Source organism: Xenopus laevis, chromosome 5L (genome assembly GCF_017654675.1).
Source record: "Xenopus laevis strain J_2021 chromosome 5L, Xenopus_laevis_v10.1, whole genome shotgun sequence".
NCBI classification, from domain to species: Eukaryota; Metazoa; Chordata; class Amphibia; order Anura; family Pipidae; genus Xenopus; species Xenopus laevis.
The window spans coordinates 170,234-188,426 of record NC_054379.1 but is presented as its reverse complement, the minus strand read 5'-3'; the positions used below and the strand labels follow the sequence as shown (position 1 = coordinate 188,426).

The 18,193-nt window shown below is 42.9% G+C and overlaps 2 protein-coding genes across 4 annotated transcripts in view; one reads left to right on the top strand and one right to left on the bottom strand.

Annotated features, from left to right (window-relative positions):
- The window catches only part of LOC108705531, a 19,532-nt gene extending 7,279 nt beyond the window's left edge, over window positions 1–12,253 (bottom strand). Inside the window, exons 1-4 of the mRNA XM_041562399.1 lie at window positions 12,224–12,253; window positions 11,058–11,492; window positions 9,557–9,622; window positions 7,682–7,753 (exon numbers count right to left, since the gene is read on the bottom strand). Coding sequence (XP_041418333.1) covers window positions 7,682–7,753; window positions 9,557–9,622; window positions 11,058–11,430 — 511 coding nt within the window. The 5' untranslated portion in view covers window positions 11,431–11,492; window positions 12,224–12,253. The remainder of the gene's footprint in view (window positions 1–7,681; window positions 7,754–9,556; window positions 9,623–11,057; window positions 11,493–12,223) is intronic.
- On the top strand, window positions 2,361–18,193 carry XB22062458.L (uncharacterized XB22062458 L homeolog). 3 transcript variants are annotated; one of them, XM_041562421.1, is made up of 4 exons: window positions 2,361–2,606; window positions 13,237–13,377; window positions 15,988–16,407; window positions 17,487–18,190. In XM_041562421.1, the coding sequence occupies exons 3-4, from the start codon at window positions 16,005–16,007 to the stop codon at window positions 17,948–17,950; spliced, it is 867 nt and encodes a 288-aa protein (XP_041418355.1). In that variant the 5' UTR covers window positions 2,361–2,606; window positions 13,237–13,377; window positions 15,988–16,004; the 3' UTR covers window positions 17,951–18,190. The 3 variants fall into 3 exon arrangements, with proteins under 3 accessions (XP_041418355.1, XP_041418356.1, XP_041418357.1); XM_041562422.1 differs by lacking the exon at window positions 2,361–2,606 and adding an exon at window positions 7,744–7,996; XM_041562423.1 differs by lacking the exon at window positions 2,361–2,606 and having other exon boundaries at window positions 13,194–13,377; window positions 15,988–16,107; window positions 17,487–18,193.

Below are 18,193 nucleotides of genomic sequence, written 5' to 3'. Positions count from 1 at the left end.
TTGGGGTAAATTATTTGTGTGCACTGTGTTTGCGCATGCGCAGAACTGCGGTGTATGTGTGCATGGGCACAGGCACAAAACACATCGTGGCATGGCGACCCTGGGGTAGTGTGCAACTGTGCTGCAGTGATTGACACAGCCCACTGTACCTTGAAAGAATGAGGTTTAAAGTGCAACTGACTGGGGACCCCCAGTCCGACCCTGGGGTAGTGTGCAACTGTGCTGCAGTGATTGACACAGCCCACTGTACCTTGAAAGAATGAGGTTTAAAGTGCAACTGACTGGGGTTTATTTGCAACTGCACTATTAGGATTTAAGCATAAGGGCAGATTTGGGGAGATTTAGTCGCCTGGCGACTAATTGCCTCTTCTGCTGGGTGACAATCTCCCCAAACTGCCTTCCCCCTGCCTGCCACCTGCTATACTGTCAAAACACCAGAGCCAATGCACTTGCGGTGATTCGATTTCCGAAGTTGCCTGAAGTTTCGAGAAAACTTCGGGCGACTTCGGAAATCAAAGCGCTGCAAGTGCATTGGCCAGGCGACTAAATCTCCCCCAATCTGCCGTGTGCTTGAACCCTGAAGTGCTAAAGTCAAAGAGATTTCATTTTCATAGACACAAATATTTCACAATATTTCATAGTCATAAAAAATGTTCAGCACTAGTCCTATGCATTGAGCTCATGTTGCAAAAGTGGGTATACTGCTCCTTTAACCAAGGTTTTAATAGGACTGACTCATGGGGCCAGGACACAGATATCAAGGTCACAATGGTTACAATGTATGTGATAGAAGGCTCAGACGGCTCCTGCAATTATTGCTATCTCTAAATCACATTACAAAACCAAAACAAACAGGAGGTCTTTTTTTCCAGCTCTGAGCATGGTTTTATCTCTTCTGCCACAAAGGCGGCAAAATCTTAGGGGCAGCATGCCACCCAGCCGCATCCTAAGGAGCACACAACTCGCCAGTGCACCAACACTTGCATGTGTAGGGGAGAGAGCTTGGCAGTGGAGCTAGGACCTTGCAGCCTCAGGGTACTGGTTGGAGAAATCCAGCTCTGGCTGGCACAATTGCACCCAATATGTTCAAAGTCTATCTGGCATCATTCCACGCTCTCCCACGGTCTGTCCGACTTTCTCCCAACCTTTCTGCTTTCAAAAAATCTCTGAAAACGGTGATCACTCGAATCACTGAAGTGCTAAAGTCAAAGAGATTTCATTTTCATAGACACAAATATTTCACAATATTTCATAGTCATAAAAAATGTTCAGCACTAGTCCTATGCATTGAGCTCATGTTGCAAAAGTGGGTATACTGCTCCTTTAACCAAGGTTTGAATAGGACTGACTCATGGGGCCAGGACACAGATATCAAGGTCACAATGGTTACAATGTATGTGATAGAAGGCTCAGACGGCTCCTGCAATTATTGCTATCTCTAAATCACATTACAAAACCAAAACAAACAGGAGGTCTTTTTTTCCAGCTCTGAGCATGGTTTTATCTCTTCTGCTTGATTTATAGCTTTGTGTTTCAGCTACAACCTGCTGGTTAGGCACTGGGAGAAAAACAAGACAACTTTCTGCTTATATGTGCAGTTTCTAGAAAATTCCACAGCTTGCTGCATCTCCTCACTTTTGTGAAGTTTTGCTCAAGTAGGTCCAAATGATTGGATCACTATGCTTTGGTGGACCTTTTTCCGTACTTATAGGCAGCAAGTGGACAAAACCATTCAGCTTTCAGTTGTGTGTTGTATAAAATTGCCACTGACAGCTATGTATATGGTGGCAGAACTCAGCCCCAAAGTGACCAAAGTGACCTGAGGTCAGGGCTGCTCCTGCCATGAGGCAAGTTAAGAACCTTGTCTCAGGCGGCAGTGAGCTGCTGGTTGCAAGGGGTTCCAAAAAGTCACCTCTTGTAACTTGAAGATACATCGGCTAGTGCAGAGAGCTCTATTGTGCTCATTGCACTAGTGATACTGCCCCCCTTTGACCTGCTCTGAAAATATGGGGGGGCAGCATCAGCCCCAGAATCACCTCTGCCTGAGGTGGCCATCATGATGCAGCTTCCCCCCCCCCCCACACACACACACTCACACACAGTAGTGTAGAGAGTGCAATTACACACTCTGTACTGGAAGTGCTGAAATTCCAGTGTAATAACCAGACATTTGGCTCATAAAGTTACAATGAACAGCTTTTGGCCAGCCCTGGTATTTTTTGAGGCACTGCTGCCCGAGGCAAGGTTTTTGTCTCTGGACAATTGTTGTGATAGATCATGCTCAGGCAAAACTCTTGAATGCAAATGTTCTCCCCATTTGTATATCAGCAGTCTGCTGTATATAGTAATTGCATGCAACCCCACAGATTCCCAATCTGCATATTTGCAGTAGGTGCTGTACTGAGAGTCACAAAAAGCTACACCCATGTTAGGTTTGCATATGTGACATATGGCCAATATGGGAACTGAAGCCAATTCATTTAAGCTGGCCATAGACGCAAAGATCCGATCATACGAATTGAGGATTCATACGATATTCAGACCGTGTGTGGAGAGTCCCGACATTTTTCGTACGGTGGAGATCGGTCGTTTGGTCAATCGGACAGGTTAGAAATTTTCTGTCGGCTGCGGATAATATCTCTGTGTGTATTGCCGATCGTACGATTTTCAGAGGGAGACTGTCACTGGCTTTAACTATCCTACAATTGCTGTCAGGGGCAGAACATCGGCTGATCTGTTCTTACAACTTGATACTTGATATTTGAATAGTAAGACTTTGATCTTTATGGTTAGTGGCAGGTTGGGAGATGGGAAAGTCGGTTTGTATGTTGATTCGTACGATCGGATCTTTGCGTCTGTGGCCAGCTTAAGGGTGTGTCTAAGAATTTCTGGAGTAGAAAACAAACAAGTGTTAACGTTTTAATTATAATGCAAACAAACGTGGGCAGGCAATAGATTTTACAGTGAGAAATGTCCAATTTCAGTTAAACGTGGTAATCTGGATACATGGTTAGTAATCTCATTCATTCATCCTGCAGAAGTAATTCCCATGCCTCATGCTACACAAATGCACAATTAGCAATGGTTTAAAAAACAACATGCTTCTTTAACACTCTCTGTGCTGTTATACTAGCAGTTTTACAACTATAGTTGGCTACAGAGACATACAGAGTCCTGAGGGTTGAGGCCTTTTACAGTGCTTTAAGTGTAGCCATAGGCTTGTCAATACCTACTATTTTGGACAGACCACAACACCACTGTACAGAGATTATGCTTTGTTTACATTGTTCCCTGCCCTAGTGGTGCTTACAAACTAAGGTCCCTATGCCATTTACACACACAGAGGCTCATTTTATTGGTAGCCAATTAAGCTGACTGTATGTTTTTCATGTGTGGGAGGAACTGCTATACCCAGAGAAAACACACATAGACACAGAAAGGACATACAAACTGCTTGCAGACAATGTTCAAACTTGGACTGAATTCAGGACCCCAGCACTGCAGAAGTGCTACCCACTGACTCACTGTGCTATAGTGTCCTGTATATTTTTCATGATGACAGGCTCAGACTGGCAATCTGTGGGTTCTGGCAAATGACAGAGGGGCAGCTGTAAGATGTCATAGACAGTCAGTAATTATTGCACCTCTTCGTACTTGGAATGTCTGGGCATATTTTGACTCCCAGTCCCGACCTGCATTATCAGGCCCGGATTTGTGGCGAGGCCACATAGGCCGGGCCTAGGGCGGCATGCCGCCCAGCCGCATTATGGGGACGTGTGCATCCCCATTCGATTACACCAGCTGCGCCGGCGCTTTTTCGCCGACGCAATGGGAAGGGGGAAGTGTAGGCAGGCGCTAGGACCGTGTGGCCGCCTGGTCGGACCTCGCGGCCTAGGGGCAGCCGGCAAACAAATCCGGCGCTGTGCATTATGTGTGTTATTATTAGGGATGCATCAAATCCAGGATTCTGTTCGGGATTCGGCCAGGATTCGGTCTTTTTCAGCAGGATTCGGATTCGATGAACCCTTGCAAAGGATTTGGCTGTTACCTACTTAGCCAGGGGCTGTCCCGACAAGTTTTATCTGGCTTGCCTGGATTGATATAAAAAGATTCACCATCACAGATGAATACAATGTATTGGCCATGTAAAATAATATATATGAACAATGTAATATATTTTAAAGGTGATAACGTCTAGCAGGTACATATTAGACACCCAAGTGGAACCACCTTGCTCCCTCCTCCAACCCTCCTTAATAATTAAAATCAATAAAAATGAATGATTTTTAAAAATCTAGCTATTGGCGCATGGTGTCCTTTCTCCATAGGGGATGCAGAATGGATTTTGGCACACATACGTGAATGTATGCATTTTCATGCCAAAATCTACCTTGCATGTGATTCCATGCCTGTTTGCACATTTACAGACATGATGTTTTCTGCTGCAGTGTAAATACACCAGTGGAGAAAATGTACCGCTTATCAGTAGCATGAAGGGAAACACTGCTCTATGTTTTAAGCCATGGATTTAATTCTACTACATGCTTTCTCTTCTCACCATAGTCATATAACAATTCTTCCCCAATGTCAATGTCTCGAATTGCTACAAAAATCACACAGGGATCTCCCTCATGAATAAACAGTTTTGGCAAACAATTGCCCTTTAAGCTATGGTTCAGCAGTCTCCCCAAGCTTCCATCATCCGCAGTTGCATCAAGGCACCAAGTGGTATCTTTATGTTTAAAAAACAGCATGTAACAACCTATACTATCATCACTGGAGTATGTCTCTTCTGTCTGTTTGCCTTCTCTGTATTTTAGGAGATCCCCCTTGTACTGTAAGATAAGATCTCCCCTTTTAAATGATTTTAAAGTAACCACACCACGCCCCTTTTCTTGGAAATTACAAATTTTAAAATTGCTTTCATCCCCAGATAAAATATCTTTTAACTTCTTTGTTTTCTCCTCTTCCATTCTAACAGCACTCTTCCTGGCTGGCTGTACTCCTGAGAAAACAGTAGATTCGAGTTATAGGTGCTTTATCAATCACTTATCAATCACTTGTGGTATCTAAGACCCTACCTTGCAGAGCTTACAGTGGGTGACTTAGAGAAACAAAGAGGTGGGAAACAAGTACTGATGTTTACAGTGGTTGGGGCATTGGTTTATAGGTGCCACTACTATACCAGGAATGAGAAACTTAAAGGTGCTAGCATAGAGTGTAATGGCGATGCATGCAGAACACTGACATCCAAATAATCAGGCATAGACTTAATTTGTGCCATAAAGAACACAAAAGCATCTGACTAGGATTGAAAGAAAGGTGTGGTTATCTGTATTTTGATGCATCTGTCACAATTCCCTCAGCCATGACTTTCCCTTATGCTTTCTACTACACTGGAATTATGGGAAAAATCCTACTTTGTGGGGAAAAAAAAAACATGCTGATTTCCAGAATTGGAAACATTTGCATTTGCAGTCGTAAATGACTCCTATAAGCTGCATACCTATGTGATGTGCTTTGTGCATACAATTTAAAACAAAACCACTGGGGCAACAAAAAATATTTGCATAGCTTACACATTGAACTATGATTTCAAAAATGCATCATTTTTTGCTTCTTTTGAAAGACTCACCAAAAATAATATACAGTGGCAGGCAAACAATACAACTCCACATCTATGTATTTACTAACCGGGCACAAAATTTCAATTGCTTCATAGAGCTACATGTCAGTCTACACTACTGTAACGAATACAGCTTTATGTAAATCTGCCTGATAACCCAAAAGATGAACAGCCACATCAGTGACCAATTTGGTTACATGCATTGGTATCCACTGGTCAGTACTAGTACTAATACACTGTTCCCCAAACAGAGGGTTGTCAGCACCATGTTACTCACCAACCCCTTGGATGTTGCTGCCAGTGGCCTCAAAGCAGGTGTTTATTTTTGAATTCCTGGTTTACAGGCAAGTTGTGGTTGCATAAAAACCAGATTTACTGCCAAACAGAGCTTTCTGTAGGCTGCCAGTCCATATAGTCCATATAGGGGACACTAAATCACCAATGACAGCCCTTATTTTATACCACCCAGTAACAGTTTTCATGCTTGCATTGCTCCCAGAGTCTTTTTATATCTGAATGTGGCTCATGGGTAAAAAAGGTCAGGGACTCCTGTACTAATGCAGCCTTTTAGATTCTATATTTTACCTATTCCATTGAGTTCTCATCAACATTAAATACCCACCCTAGTCCTAACTGGCCTGTATGCTCAGTGTAGTGTGGTCTCAGAATTGAAGGACCATTGGTGATCACCCTGCTATAAGTCCCAGGGATATGCAGAGCACAAATAAGCACTCACCCCAAATCTCTCCCTAGCTGGCCTAACAAGGTGACAGAAATATAGAAACATTGGGGTAACAGTCACCCTGCTATAGTTCCAGGGGTACCCAGGGTACAAATAATCACTCACCCCAAATCTCTCCCAAGCTGGCCTTCAAGCTGGGCCCCCTTAGCTCATAACAAGGTGACAGATATATAGAAAGATTGGGGTAACAGTCACCCTGCTATAGTTCCAGGGGTACCCAGGGTACAAATAAGCACTCACCCCAAATCTCCCCTTACTGACCTTCAGACTGGGCCCCTTTAGCTCATAACAAGGTTACAGATATATAGAAACATTGGGGTGTCACCCTCCTATAGTTCCAGGGGTACCCAGGTTACAAATAAACACTCACCCCAAATCTCCCCCTAACTGACCTTCAGACTGGGCCCCCTTAGCTCATAACAAGGTTACAGATATATAGAAACATTGGGGTGTCACCCTGCTATAGTTCCAGGGGTACCCAGGGTACAAATAAGCACTCACCCCAAATCTCCCCCTAACTGACCTTCAGACTGGGCCCCCTTAGCTCATAACAAGGTTACAGATATATAGAAACATTGGGGTAACAGTCACCCTGCTATAGTTCCAGGGGTACTCAGGGTACAAATAAGCACTCACCCCAAATCTCCCCCTAACTGGCCTTCAGACTGGGCCCCCTTAGCTCATAACATGGTTACACGTATATAGAAACATTGGGGTAACAGTCACCCTGCTATAATTTAACTACTACTAATTTAATTACTGACAAAATAGAACAAATATTTAATACAATCAAAGCATGTTTTAGTACAGGGCAGATAAATATTAATATATACAGCCATTATTGTTCATATACTTTCCCCATGCAGTGTGTCTGTGTATTGTTTTTCTTGGCCCCCTACTGCATATAAGCAATGCTGGACTAAGAACAAAATGTGACTAAGGCAAGCTGCTGATAGCAACCCCCTGACCAACTGTCACATGTACAAGAGAGCCAGAAAGTGACAAGTGGGGAGGAAGTGAGGGGTTGGGCAATCTTCTAGGACCATGAACTAGGAGGGAGGTAGACAGATTAGGGTGTAGGCATTAATGCCCTTCTAATGCTGTGGCCTAGGCACATGCTTCTGCACTCTGCCAGGACGAACTCTCATAGCTAACATCACTACTCACAATTCCATCTTCTGTCAAAAGAGGACAAAGTAAAACTCACTTGGGGATGGGGGTGGGGGTGGGGCTTGGGGCAGCACACAGGGACTATAAGTGCGAAACTGTTACCCCAGTTCCAGATTACTTATGTATGCACTCATATTACTTACTGCTCTTCATTGTTGTAGTTCCAGCTATTTCTACTTTCCTTTGTGTTTTAGCTAATGTGGGAGGAACAACCCCTAGAAGAAAGAAAGCCTGAATGAGAAGCGATAATACACCTCAAACAACAGCATATTATTTGCTATACTGGTTATTTAAATCTTAATAGCTATACAGACCTGGTTGTAGCTATATTGATGGCTGCTTTTAGTAACCTCATTAGCTGAATTTTCTATTTATTGACACAGACCAGCATAATATTACAGGGCATTATAAATACAGGATATCAAGAACTTCAGTTTGGCAAGACTTTCTGTAATGTTGTGAGTATAAATGTTTTTTTATCTTAAATACCCAAGTGTTGTCATTATTATGAATCTTATAAAGATGTGTGCTATTGTTATAATGCTACCTTTCTTGCTGACCCTTTTTTATTCTTATAAGTGGGTATAATTGGATTGAAAGCTCTAAGGCTCTCAGGTATGGCTTAAATGAAAATGGAAAATATTATTTATTAACACATGTACAACCTGAACAATTCAGCCTCCAACTAGGGCCTTTCTTTTTAATGTTATTTCACTTTCAGGCCAGAACGTATGCATAAATACCTATTTACACTCCTGCCATGAATTGTGTACAATAATCTGCATGCACAGTGACCCTGACCCTTGTGGACCCCCAGGGCTGCCATCAGGAATGCGTCAAAATTTTCTGGTCACCCTGGTCCCCGCCCACCCCAGATCCTGCACCCAAGTCCCACCCCCAAAAAAAACCATTTGTGGTCAGGGCCCACCTACAAGTTAAAAAAAAAAATCATTAAAAAAAATCATTAGTGGTCAGGGACCCCCTATAAGTAAAAAAAAAATATTTGGTGGTAAGGGCCCCCCTATAAGTTAAAAAATCATTGGTGGTCAGGGCCCCCTTATAAGTTAACAAAAACAATTGGTGGTCAGGGCCCCCCTATAAGTTAAAAAAATTCATTTGTGGTCAGGGCCCCCCTATAAGTTTAAAAAATTCATTAGTGGTCAGGGCCCACCAATAAATAAAAAAAAACCCAGTGATGACAGAGAGCCCCCATAAAAGTTTTACTAAAACATTGGTGGCCAGGGGCCCCGTAGAATATAATAAAAAAAATCATTGGTGGCCATGGGTTCAATAAACTATAAAAAACAAAAACATTAAGTCCCCCCTGCTCTCAGTGAGCTGCATCGGGTAGGGTGGGTGGAGCTATAGTGCTTAGTAGTCCCGGTAGATATACACAGGGATTGGATAGGCTTATCTAATCACCATACGGCTCTAGGGAAACTACAAACTACAGCGTGAGTACAGCGGCCAGGCTCCCCCTAAGACCCAAAAAGCATGGGGCCCGGGACAACTGTCCCCCTAGTTCCCCCCTGATGGCAGCCCTGTGGGCCGCTGCCGGGCCAAACCCACCTCTCCTGATGTCCGGGTTTTACAAAAAAAAATAAATTTCCGATGCAGTTCAGCCAAGGGGGCACTGTTCACACATGAGCAACCATAAGCGTGCACACATCATCACAGTAGGGGGTGGAGGGGGCCCTGGACAGCAGTCCCGGTGGGCCCCGGGCCCCCCAGTCTGACCCTGAATTGCATGCCATTCAGATGTGCAAGTTATGGAGCAGGGGAGGGTGCAGGCTGCTAAGAAGCCCTGTTTTTACTTCCTGCCTATAGACATGGTAAACAGGTGCAGAACTCAGCAGTGCACAAGACTAAATTGCTGGTTAAATATTAGATTTTTATATTTTAACTACCCATATAGTTGTAGAGGAGTCATTGGCATTTCAAGTAGTTTAAATTTTGGCCATCAATATGAATATGTAGTATAGCCCCTAGTTTTCTCACAGGACTATAATAGCACTTACTTATCATTTTTTCCTCTAAATGCATCTTCTCTTTCCCCTTTACTTGCCTCTCTTCTCTACTTTTTTCTGCAAAAAAAAAAAAAAAGATCAAACATCTCCTGAAAGGAAAACTAATAAAAATAAAGCATTTCTCTAAACAATTGTACATCTAAAGGCAACTATCCACTATTTATAACATTATAGAGAGGGGGCAGGAGATCTGCGCTTGCTGGTTATCTAAGGGGTTAAGCTGCACCAGGAAGGAGTGGATCCACGTATCCACAAGCGAATAATTTGTGAAGCAGAGGTAGGTGCGCTTTGCCGGATTAACTAGTAATTGCCTGGAAAAAAGAAGAGGGGGACTCGATGGTGTATTATCCTCTTTTTTATGGGGTAGTGTGTGTTATAAAACTACTCACGGGGGATCTGTAGATTTGATTCGCAAAAAAGGCTGCTCTTGACTTCAGTAAAGCTGGTCGTCTTGGTAGCCAAATTTCTCTTCTGACAGGCTACCAAGACGATCAGCTTTACTGAAGTCAAGAGCAGCCTTTTTTGCGAATCAAATCTACAGATCCCCCGTGAGTAGTTTTATAACACACACTACCCCATAAAAAAGAGGATAATACACCATCGAGTCCCCCTCTTCTTTTTTCCAGGCAACTACTAGTTAATCCGGCAAAGCGCACCTACCTCTGCTTCACTATTTATAACATGTTTCAGATTTTTCTTTTGTGCAATAAATGTGTGAGAGGGAGTATTTCATGGGAATGTTTTTGTAGTAAGTAAGGCAGCCATTATAGCAACATGTTGCTCACCAATCCCTTCAAATGTTGCTACCACTGGCCTCAAAACAGGGGCCTAATCTTAAATTCCTGACTTGGAGGCAAACAGTGATTGCATAAAAACCTGTAGTAATGCCAAACAGAGCATCCTGTAGGCTGCCAGTTCACATATGGGCTACCAATTACCCAATCAAAAGCTCTTATTTGGCACCCTTGGAACTTTTTCTCAGCCCTGGTGAGCCCCACCACTCCAATTCGACACTGCAACTTAGGGCCCTGACATACAGGGTGCTTCATCGTCCGTTTGTAAATCTCATCTCTCTTGGGCTATGAAGTGCTCAACAATACCTGTTCCTTCACTTGATTTTCAACTGCTGCATGTAAAACAATCTTTTAATCACCTAAAATTGCAGAAGGGTGAATTTCTGAACAATTACCTGGCATAACCACATGTAATGTGTTTTACATGCAGCAATTCAAATTACCAGGAGCAGGTATGTCGGGTGCTTCATTAGTGATGGAAGAGAAGAATCCCTGTCAGGCAATGAAATGCCCAGCATCCTTAGGCACCCATTTGCTGGGAGGTAGACATACTACCTGCTGAACCAGAGATTTCCCATTGTGTGTCTTTTTGAGCAGTAAGATAGCTCCCGCATATAGAGATTTATATAACAGATCCATACAATCATTATCTGATTTCACATCAGAGCATTATTTTATCAGGAGGATAGAATACTTACCTGCTTGTGGCTTATCAGTGGTCTGTTGCAGCATCTTTTTGTTGGTGGCTTGTAACAGAGAAGATGCTTCTTGACTGATCTCTAACTGGCATTGTATCATGTGTTCCGGGGATAAGTGTGGCAATGTGCCAGTCAGATCCTCCAGGTGGTTGGCCAGAATGCACTCCTCTTTTTGTAGCATTCTAAAATGGTTCTTTAATGCTTGCAGCTCCTTTATTTTCAGTCTACCAACCTCTTCCAACTCAAGCAATTTACTGCTGGCATCATCCTTTGAATGAGCTAGAGACCGAATCTCTCTCCTAAGGTTTGAATTGCCTCTCAGGAGATCTTCATACAGTTCCCTCATTTCTTTACATTGTTCCTTAAGCATCATCTTTCCACACTCCAAGGCACCACCTTGAACCCCGTCTCTCACACTGCTGTTCAAAATAAGTTCTGCAGAATAAATTGACTAACTTTATTAGCACCATTCCCGTGCAATGTCAAATTCATTTACAACAAAATACTTTCTGGCATCACAGTACTTATGTCCGTTGGCAGTGTGACAACAGTTGTATGCAGGTCTGGACTGACAATTAAAATGGACCTTGGCATTTCAGTACACAGAGGCCCAATCAGCCCACATAGAGGCCCAAACAGCCCCCACCAGCCCACTAAATACTGATTTCTATGGGACCTTATGGCAGCCCCTCTGGCATTTGCTAGAAACCACAGATTGCCAGTCCGGGCCTGGTTATATGAAACCCAAATGCCATTACAGTTTGTTTAATCTAACATATACATTTCACCAGTGTGTATAAAATTATATTTGTCTCATACAGTGCTATTAAAGAATGGATTAATTGCTAAGATAGCATTGCATTAACCATACACATGGGCAAGGGCATACTAGCTTATTTGGGTCATTCCACCTGTGTGTGGCTACATAGTTAACAGAGTGGAGACCAGCCTCCCCTCCACTTGGCTCTGCATAGACACACTTAGATGTAAAATGTGCATTCAATTCTCTCTGCCTCAATAATTGTCACAGTGCCAGATTGAAAAGGTGACCCACTCCACTCATATCTGATCAGCTTGCACATCCCCCTGACCCGCAACCCCCCAACCACCTGCAACCCCCCAACCACTCACAACTCCCCTCCTGCTCACATTGTCCCACCACTCACCTCCCTCATCTACTTCACTGTTTTCCCGATTGCTGACACTGGGTACTGGGCCGTTGTGAGATTCAAACAACTGTTAAAAATCTCCTGCCTGGTCCCCAACTTCAAGGAGAGCCAACATTGTCTCTTTAAAATACACAACTGTATAATATATATATATATATATATATATATATATATATATATATATATATATATATATATCCCAGCAAAAAAGACCAGCAACACTGAGATCTGTAATATTCAAACACATTGTCATAACACGTTATCAAAACTGGCACATCAGTGCTAGGCCCACTGTGAGGTGGTCCAAGGCACACAGAGGAACCCAGAGGAACATCAAACATAAGAACATAAGAAATCAATATGGATATAGAAAATACCCCTGCCCTAAAAGCACGCGTGCACATGCGCCTGTGTCCTGGGGAGCTGTGCATCCCCAGTGCACATCATGATGTGACTAGGTGGCATGTCACCCATGAAATTTTGCCACCCTAGGCACGGGCCTTTGTGGTCTCACCACAAATCCAGACCTGTTTGCCCAGGAACAGTAACCCACAGCAACCAATAAGAAGTTTGCTTTTAAACATTTGACTAGTAAATTCTACCCTATGCTTGGTTGCTATGGGTTTCTGCTCCTAGGAAAACTCTGTGTCTTTTATTACATAACCCCCATTGGCCTGATTATTAAGAGTCTACTTACGAACTTTCAAGGCTGTGGTCTGACTTGAATGTTGAATGTTTCTTTTCACAGATGTTGCAGAGATGTAGAAATATCCAAGTAATCAGCTCTCTAAAAGCAGAATGAAACAGTGACAATCACAGCAATAGTTCTGCATTAACTTTCTTTTGTCACACCATATATCATATGACTTGCATTTTAGATAAAGAAACTGAGCAGTTTACACAGAAGGCTGGGAAGGCCATGTGCATCTCTGGATATCCAAGTTCTTGCATGTAAATGAAACTAAGCATATATAAGTATCTCACCACTCTGCCCCTCCCCTCTCACATAGTGTCTGCCAGTATGAAAGGCCCACTTCTCCTCAGTGCAACAAACAAGCAGCATCTACTTGCACATGCTTCATTGACAACTTTGTGGAACCTATAGAAAGACTCAGCAATCCTTGCAAAAGCTTTCTTCACAGTATATTCAGGTAAGAGAGACCATCCTAACCTTTCTATTGGGGGCCCTCCAGCTGAGATTAAAATGGTGTCTGCTAATGGATGAAGTGAGCTGTAGTTCAGTTAGGTAGATTACACTATATCACTAGGTGATAGATTGCTACACGTTTCATATATATTTTGTTTCTGTACATAACAGGAAATCTTTTACATTGTGTGCTTTTAATAGGGTTAGTAACATATTCCTTTATGTAGGGGGGCAATAAATGCAGGCATAGACAGTTTAATATTCAGGTATGTGTTTAAGCATGATTCTTTTCAGAGATGTATGCCAGCTACATAAAGTATGTATTTTATGCTTGAAAATATCTAAGCAGATGTGAATAGTTAAACTATAACTGGAACAAAACATTATATTCACATGATATTTTTAGAGCGTGCACCCTCAAATCAGTGTTAATCAGACCTGCTGAGGTGTTTGATGAAATGACAAAACCACAGACACAGCCAGTCTGTGAGACAATAATGCACTTAAATCATATACATAAAATCCCCATGGTTATTGTTCATACACTGGGTACATTACTGTGTCACAGATAGGGTTGCCACCTTTTTTGGAAAAAAATACCGGCCTTCCTATATATTTATCTTTTTTCTCTATTAATAACATTGGGACCAACCATCATTTTTACCAGCCAGGCCAGTAAAATACAGGCCAGGTGGCAACCCTAGTTGCCACAAGGCCTGGACTGGCAATATGTGGGTTCTGGCAAATGCCAGAGGGGGCTATAAGGTGCCATTTTAATAGTCAGTATTTAGTGGGCTGGTGGGGGCTGTTTGGGCCTTTATGTGGGCTTATTGGGCCTCTGTGTACCTAAAATGCCAGGGGCTATTTTAATTCTCAGTCCAGACCTGGTTGCCATTTGGCCAGTATTTTAATGGCCTGGCTGGTAAAAATTATGCTTGATGCCAATGTTATTAATAGGAAGACATAGCAAGAATATAGGAAGGCCGGTATTTTTTTGCAGAAAAGGTGGCAATCCTAGTCACAGAACAACTGGGGCATATGCTTCTCCATGAAAATGCTATGACTCTTATTGTCTATCCTGATCATTTACATAGCAGAAGTAAATTACAATGTTTTACATTACTTTATAACAAACAGGAGTCCTTACAATTATTTCACAAACAAGGGTTACAAAATAAAAACATAGGGGCAGAGGAACCTGCTGACAAGAGCTGAAGTTAATGGTGATATTTAGCAATAATAAAAAAGTCTAGCAATCAAGAACATCTAGATACCACAGCTATTGTGTGATGCTTCCAATCTGACCCCCTGCTGCTGCTGCTGCTGCTGCTGCTGCTGCTGCTGCTGCTATTGGATTAATCATTGCCTATGTCTGAACAAGGTTCCATGATTTCATTACTAGAGTTTTACTTACATAGTATCTTCAGGGCTGGATGTTGTTTTATTGTTATATAAGGTATTCCAAATTACCTAGTATCCCAGTCCTTTATAATTTTGAAATGGCAGGTGGGCTGTAAACTGCTTATTTTACACTATGCATTCAATCCTGGGTCTGTTGTGGTGTTGATGGGAGTTTATATTTACATTGTGGCTTTACATTCTGGGTCCCAGATGCACAGATGCCCAAACCAGGGCCAGAACTAGTGGTAGGCAGAAGAGGTATTTGCCATGGGTGCAATGTTTAGGGGGCTGTTTCTGGTTGAGAGTTATATGGGCAAATTCACTAAGCGCCGAAGCGCCAAACGCTAGCGTTAATTCGCTAGCATTAGGCATTTTCGTTACTGCGCAAATTCACTAACGAACGCTGGCGTAGTTTCGCTAGTGTTACTTCGCACCCTTACGCCAGGCGAATTTCGCTAGCGACATAACTACGCAAATTCACTAACTTGCGCAGTGTACTGAATGCTACCTTTTACGCTAGACTTCCCTCGCCACCTCAGACCTGGCGAAGCACAATAGAGTAGATAGGGATTGTTTCAAAAAAAGTAAAAAAAAATTCTAAGTCCCAAAAAACGCTGGCGTGTTTTCTACATTATGGGTGATAGGCTGAAAAAGATCGAAAAATTTTTTGGGGCTCCCCTCCTTCCCCCCTACATTTCCTGACTCATGGCAACTTACCTAGACAGTGGGCACATGTGTAGGGCAAAATAAAATTTTTATTTGATGATTTGAAGGTTTTCTTGGCATTTGTAGTGCTGATACGTATTCCTCCATTGAAATTTGAATTTGGCGCGGTATGCAAATTAGCCTTCGCTAGCGTAACTTCGCTTTACATAGCGAATCAACGCTAGTGCAACATCGCAACCTTGCGCTACCCCTGAGCGCAACTTTGGATTTTAGTGAATTTGCGGAGCACTGGCGAAACTACGCCTGGCGAAGTGCGGCAAAGTTTCGCCTGGCGCAACTTCGCATCTTAGTGAATTTGCCCCTTAGTTTCTTAAAAGTTGAAGGGCAGGCTGTTGGATCATATGTATAATTACATAATTTTCTTTCCATCCTGGGCCCCTGCAGCTTTTATGGGACTAACTGTACTCTGACTATAGATGCTGTCCATTGTGTGAGTTGTGATTTCAGACACTGTGAGAACTGAATTTGTCTATTTCTATTCTTACAGGCCAAATACATACCGACATGACTGCACACCAGAAGCAAAGCCCTGAAGAAGAATATAATGCCCTAAAACAAGAATTTAAACATTACCAAAACCTGCATTGTAATCAACTAATATTGTCAGGTGAGCTAAACAAGAAAAAGCAACTGCTCCTGGCAGAGCTGAACAGCATGAGAACTGCAAATGATGTCAAGCAGGTAGAAATCCAGTCCTTGCAAATGAAAATAAAGTCAACAAAGGCCTCTATAACACAAAAAGAGAAGAACATCAGTGACAAAAAGCAAAAAATTCAGCAATATAAGGGGACTGTAGACAGGTGGACTACCCTAGGGAAGAATCTCCAAAGTGCCAGAAATGAGTGTGACAAGCTAGTCTTAACCTACCGGTCTTTCATTGCTCCGGAAGAAATGGACCTCTCCCAGTGTAAGTAAAAGGCCTTACAATAAATATCATTCTGTGTTATTGGTTATTGTAGGGTTAGGGGGAGTTACATGTCATACACCTACACTCATCACCCTGAATAAAAATGCAATACTTGCAAGCAGGGCTAGAACTAGGACTTGGCAGAAGAGGCAAATGCCTAGGATGCAGGGAAGAGGGGGTGCCAAGCACATACTCTTCTTTCACCTACCCCTGGTCCAGGCCCTTATTCCCCAACTGGCACTCTCTGGCACACCTCTGTGTGAGCTCCTCCTCCCTCTGCACATGTTGGGGAGGGGACAAAGTGGCCAGCAGGATTGTCTTGGGCCTAATTGCACCAGACAATAGTGCTGGATCACTGCTGCTGCTGCATGAGTACTGTGCCCAACTGATGGCTCTTGGTGTCAGGAACAGGGCACCGGTGATTATTTTCATTTTTAACTATTTGGCCACATTGTAAACCCTAAAGTGACTTGGTCCCCATTCAGGGTTGGACTGGGCTGGCGGGACTTCAGGAAAAACCTGGTGGGCCCCATCTCTTGTGTGACTGGCCAGCCCAGACCCGCACCCTGCCTTTGCTGCCCAATCTCCTCTCTCTCTGGCCCCGGTCACGGCAAGGTATGCACATGCACATGGGGGGGTTGCGGCCGGGGTCCATAGGAGGATTTGTGGCAGGGGGGCCTGAGATAGCTGCCCCGGTGGGCCCTGGGTCCCCCAGTCTGACCCTGTCCACCATTAAATTCTATTAATAAAACAAATATAGCCATAATTATGAACTGTAATATATTTGACAACAAGCGGAGATATGGGTGGTTCCACAATCAGGGTCTTGATGGGTCCTATTTAATAGAACTGCACAGAAATGAACCTTGTCAGTGAGCCTGTTCAGGGATCTCAGGGTGAAAATGAAGAACTCCCCAAATGATCCACATACCAACTAATCCCTTCCTCTGTGTACTTTGACACCTAGAAGTGCTGTGTGTCTGATGTGCAAAATACAGGCCGTCATCAAACAACCATTAACCTGTAAAAGTTCACATTTTCATGAAAGCATTTTGTTGAACTCTTCTATGTCCTTGCAGCCTCACCTCTTGATGATGATGATGATGCAGCTGCTGCTGACCAGGCTTTATCTGATGAACAAGCTGACATGTCAGGCACAAGCAGGGACACAGCTGGCACATCTTTGGCCGAGAAATCGTCAGACAGTGTGGACACGACAGGGGAAAAGGGACAAGATCCAGGGCACAGTGATCCCATACACAATATGATTAAGCAATATATGCCTAAAGTGATACCACAGGGTGAAACATGGCCTGCTTTTTGGCTTGCCTTTATCAGATACTATCACCACACTAACCATGGTAGGGAAATCAATGCAGATTTTGCTGTGGAATGTCTGCAGTCTGGTAAAAAGCATAACATCTTTCCAGATGAAAGTTCTGCAAACTTACCTGGTGAAATACAAAACCGTTTAATTGAGTTAGACCGAACCAAAAAGGCAGTTATAAGCAGATTTATGAAGAGATTCAGTGTTGACCACTAACTCCTAGTAGCCAATAACGCATTTGTTAGATTAATGTACCCTAGTTTAGCAAGTGACGCAGACTATTCCTCACGTTCATATACTACAATTCTTTGATATCATTTTTTATTGTTTGCAGTTGTGTGTGTTTTTTTAAATATATGCTCACTTTAATTGATTCACTTGCCATTGATTTATATCCTGTGTGTCTATTGTTTGTTAAAATAAAAATAAAATTTTACAAACAGATCTTGCCTAACATTG

Bases quoted from the DNA above. Each gene is read 5' to 3' on its own strand.
- XB22062458.L (XM_041562421.1), top strand. From the start codon at position 16,005: ATGACTGCACACCAGAAGCAAAGCCCTGAAGAAGAATATAATGCCCTA. The intron at 16,408-17,486 runs GTAAGTAAAAGG...ATGTCCTTGCAG, and splicing joins AGAAATGGACCTCTCCCAGT to CCTCACCTCTTGATGATGAT.